This window comes from Apaloderma vittatum, unplaced genomic scaffold, assembly GCF_000703405.1.
Source record: "Apaloderma vittatum isolate BGI_N311 unplaced genomic scaffold, ASM70340v1 scaffold6222, whole genome shotgun sequence".
Lineage (NCBI taxonomy): Eukaryota > Metazoa > Chordata > Aves > Trogoniformes > Trogonidae > Apaloderma > Apaloderma vittatum.
The window spans coordinates 10,594-14,991 of record NW_009702959.1 but is presented as its reverse complement, the minus strand read 5'-3'; the positions used below and the strand labels follow the sequence as shown (position 1 = coordinate 14,991).

The 4,398-nt window shown below is 49.8% G+C and overlaps 1 protein-coding gene across 1 annotated transcript in view; it reads right to left on the bottom strand.

Moving 5' to 3' along the window:
• LOC104270147 (microsomal triglyceride transfer protein large subunit-like) overlaps positions 1–2,805 on the bottom strand; it is a gene marked incomplete at its 5' end in the record, with an annotated part of 9,176 nt that extends 6,371 nt beyond the window's left edge. Inside the window, 4 exons of the mRNA XM_009864416.1 lie at positions 958–1,074; positions 1,735–1,842; positions 2,307–2,444; positions 2,633–2,805. Of these exons, the coding sequence (XP_009862718.1) occupies positions 958–1,074; positions 1,735–1,842; positions 2,307–2,444; positions 2,633–2,805 (536 nt within the window). The remainder of the gene's footprint in view (positions 1–957; positions 1,075–1,734; positions 1,843–2,306; positions 2,445–2,632) is intronic.
• Positions 2,806–4,398: the final 1,593 nt, after the last annotated feature.

The following is a 4,398-nucleotide window of genomic DNA, read 5'->3' as shown; positions in this document are numbered from 1 at the left end:
TTCCCTCTCCCCAGGAGATTTCTCTCCTCTCCATTGGCAGAAAGAGAGATTTCCAATCTGCAAAGCCACCTGCTCCGCTTGTGAAATGTAGGAAAGGAAAATCCAGCAGAATCCAACCTCTTCCCAGAGATGGGAGAAGGCAGCACCTGGTGAGCACCGTGGCAAGGGTGACGCCATCTGAACTTTCTCTTTCATTACAAGGTAGCACGACCCTGGCTCAGCCACAGAAGAAAAGAGGAGCAGAAGGAGCAGGAGACTCCCCTGCCTGGAATGGGTGTTGCCTGGAGACTGCAAAGTGGAAATAAGTGCCTCCCAAATTGTTGCCTTTCCTTCAAGTCCATTCGGCAGCACTCGGCTCCATTGCTGCCCCAACACAGGTCTTGGGGAAGGGAAGAGCTGAACCATTTAACTGAAACAAAGCAGTGGTCTTTGATCCTGTCCTCTGTCAACCTAATCCCCAATCCAATGAGTCTGAAGTTTAGAAATCATTTCACAGAATCATGGAATGGTTTGGGATGGAAGGGACCTTTAAAGGCCATCTAATACAGCCCCCTGAAGTGAGCAGGTGCATTTTTATCTAGATCAGGTTGCCCAGGGCCACATCCAACCTGACCTTGAACGTGGTGGATGAGGCTTCCACCACCTCTCTGGGAAATCTGTTCCTGTGTTTCACCACTGTCATTTCCATATCTCCACCTTCCCAAGCAGGATTAGACGACAGATGAGAAGTTGTAACAGGAGGGGATGACCCAGGACGTCTTCTCTGCTCCTACCCACCTTGACACCACATGCTCCAACAGCCCCATCCCACTTTGGGTATGGGTCTAAGAGCTAGAGCCCCATCCCCAGCTGGTGCAGAAGGCTGACACCAGCTGGGACTCAGAGGAAGATTTTTGGGGACAGCGTCGATGTACTTGACATAAGTTGAGCCCACCACCGCGAGAGCAATGGACTTGCTTTGTTGACGGAGGCGAATCCTGACTTGGGCTTTGTGCAGCTGAGGAGATCTTTTGTCTTTGTGATGGAATGGTTGGACACGGCGTACGTGACCTGGCAGCTCCCGGAGGCATCCTCCTGAAACACAAGTGTAAGTGACTGTGGGAAAGGGTAACCAGCTTTGGTGCAGCCTGAATAAAGTTATCTTTGTAGAGGACAGGTACAAAGGACAAACTAATAAAAAGAAAAATAATCAAAAAGCTAGAAACTGGGCTGTATTTGGGGCTGCTGCATAGCTCCAAGTCCCTCTGGGTAGGAAAATTGCTTTTGCAAATTCAGGCTAACATCATCATCAGCATCTTTGTGCCTGTATTTTAAGTTTTGAGGTTATTTCATGCCGTTCACAGGTCAGTCCCGCAGGAGTGAACTCGGCGGGGATTTCCCTGCTAGGTTTGGCAAAATGAATCCCAATTGGCAGAAACCCTTGTAGATTGTTTGTTTTTTCTCTACACTTCCTGCTGTCCAGGGCAAGATGATGATGTTTCTCTGTGCCTGTTCCTGAAAATCGTCTGCAGATTTTTAATTTTTTTTTTTTTTTTTTTGAATTGATGCTCAAGAACCTCTTCTGCCTTTCCAATAGTCATCCTCACTCACAGCCCAGGAGCAGCTGGAGCAGCAAACCCCATGATGTTTATCCCAAATTTTGCCTCCTCTGCTGAAGCACCTAGGCTGGCTGTGCTTTGGGGCCAGCTCTCCCTGGATTTTTTGGGGAGGATCTGGCCCCAACTCTGCACTTACCTCCACCACGGTGCCGGTGTGGGGCTGGAGCTGGAGCAGACTGACAATACCTCGCTTCAGGTTCGCAATCAGGATGTTTTCTGCTTCATTCCCATAGAAGGCTTTGACCTGGGAGGGCAAGAGGTGGTGTCTGCCTGCAGGGATGGCTCTGGGGACCCTGGAGGCTCTCTGCTGCCTTCCTTGCTGGAGACATCTCTCCTGCAACCTAAGCAACGCTCTATAGACACACAAAGATTTTTTCACAAGGAGGAACTTATCCCTCCCTATTGCGAGCTTTGTGGATGTGCACCCCCAAAATTTCCCTCTTTTCCTGCCCCCCCGGTTTTTCAAAGTCTTAGAGGAGAAGGTCAGAAGGGAGCTTATATCCTGTGGTTAGGACTGAAGCCCTTTTAATATTGGATGCTGCAGCTCCTTTGGCCACTATTTGCCACCCTGTCCGGTTCTTTGTTCTCTCTTACGAAATCAGAGGTGGACCAGGAGTCTGTGTGAGCTTTGGAGCAAGGAGAACTTGGGATGCAGACAGGAATGTTCCTGCAGAGGGCATGAGCAAGCCCAGGAGCTGTCAAGCTGACCTTCCCACTGCTCCTTTTTTTTGGCTGCTGGATCTCCACATGTGCCTCCTGGCTCAACGAAATCTCTGGAAGGGGACCTCCAGTGCTGTCCTGGTTTCTCTCCTCTTCTGGCTTGTGTTGAGCTTTCAGGTCACGGATCTACGACAGCAGAAGATGGCAGAAAGCAGTGACCACGCACATCTGCTCTAAGGCTGCTGTGCCTCTGCAGGCCCCTTGGTCACAGAGGTAGTTTTTCAGGTGGCTTAGGCCAGAAAAAGAGTAAGGAAGGCTAGTGTACTGTTCACAGGAGGAGTACCTGACTGCCGAGGCTTTCCCACCTCACGCACCTGCACCTGGAGCAGCTCTTCACCGCCTCGGTCCTTCCAGAGCCGGCGAAGCTGGACCAATGCCTCAGCCCGGAGCCAGGCTCCCTGCAGGGATGTGTGGTCCAGCTGGACATCCAGGGAATACCGGTACTGATACAGGGTCCCACGCTGGAAAGAAAGCGGCTGCAAATCCCCTAAAGAAAGATGTGGTTATTGAAGATAGGTCGTCGCTGACCTCCGTCCCTCCACAGCTGGCATCCTCCATCCTAGAGAGGACATGGACTCGTAGGCATGCTTGCAACCTGCATCGCTTTCTCTCCTGGAAGAGTCATTTTTATGCCAAGCTGTTGTGTTTTGGGGGAGAACATGGGAAGGTTTTGATGGTTTTGGGGTGTTCTTGGGGTGAAAGCTGCCTCTCGCTCGCATTTCCAGCCCTGCCTGAGAAATGGCGGCTGGAGTCAGGGCTTTTTATCCTCGGCGGCTTCAGGACTTTTTGAAACTGCTGGAGAAACATGCTTTAATCCCAAGGGAAAGCTTCCTGAGCATGCCCCTGGATGGGAGGGATGGCTTGAAATGTCTTTTCAGCATTGTGCTAGCATTTTTATTTAGGGGAGAAGAGGCCATATTCTGCATATAGTCTGTTTCCCATCAGAACTGCTAACTCTTAATTAAATCACTTTTTGATTTGGCAAAATTAAGCTGGTGGGGCAGTCTTAGGTCAAAACTCTGGGCTTTAATCTCATTTATCTAGAATTATTTGGAGTCCCTTCTCGTGTTTGTATACAGATAGGATTGTAGGGAGGAGGGCTGGCTTTGCCATGACATAACTAGTTTAATCTATTTTCTAAAGGCATTTGAAATTCTCCCACAAATCTGACAGACTTGCTGGGCTTCTGAAACATTTTATAGTTTTGCTACTTTTTGGTACAATGACAAATGAAAGGAATTGATGGAAATCCAGCTCACCCCCTGGGGCTTTCCTCTGCAAGTCGGAATGAAGATTTTCTACGTTTCTGCATCATGTGCAATTAAAAAAAAACTCCAGCTCTCTGGTTTTCCTCATCACGTCCCTCCCCCAGGGAGGATTTCTACAGCCCCTAAAAAATTCCCCCACCTCGGGAGATGCTCAAACTCTTTGCAGTTGTGGCAAAAACCTCTTCTCTCCCTGGCTGGACACTTGGGGAGATGTGGTGAGCCCCAGGAGGCTCTTTGTGCCCTGGGATGAGCATCCTACCTCTCGGTGCATCTATCCGGATGCTGTGTGTCCCTGGACCCGAAGAAATCCAAAGTCTCTTACCTTTCGCTGAGCTCACCAAGAAAAAGCAAAGCAGGAAAATATATCCCGAAACCTCCTGTGGATTCATGGTGGGCTCTGGGAGCTGGGCGGGAGTTGGGGAAGGAAGAAGGGGGGTGGGAGAGGGGCTGTACAACAAAAGGGAGCACGATGTGCAGCGTCAGGCAATGGGGCCCGACCTTCTCCCTATCCCCGCCTGGCACACTAAAGGGAAAAGCAAATAATTAAACTTTTATGCCAACCCCCAGCAGCCACAGAGGATTTGGAAATAGGCTGAGGTTTGCCCAAGACCCGTAGCAGGAGGGGAGGAAAAGCTGCAAAAAAAAAGAGCTGCAAGAAGCCTTGTGGGCTGGAAAAATTGCCCATTTGCCTTGATGTGGGAGAGGGGTGCTCGGAAAGCTGCCCTGTCTCTTGGTGAACCTTCTTTCCTCACCAGAAGGGAAAGCAGAAGAAGTGGTTGCTTTTATATAAAAAAAAAACCAAACCCCAAAAC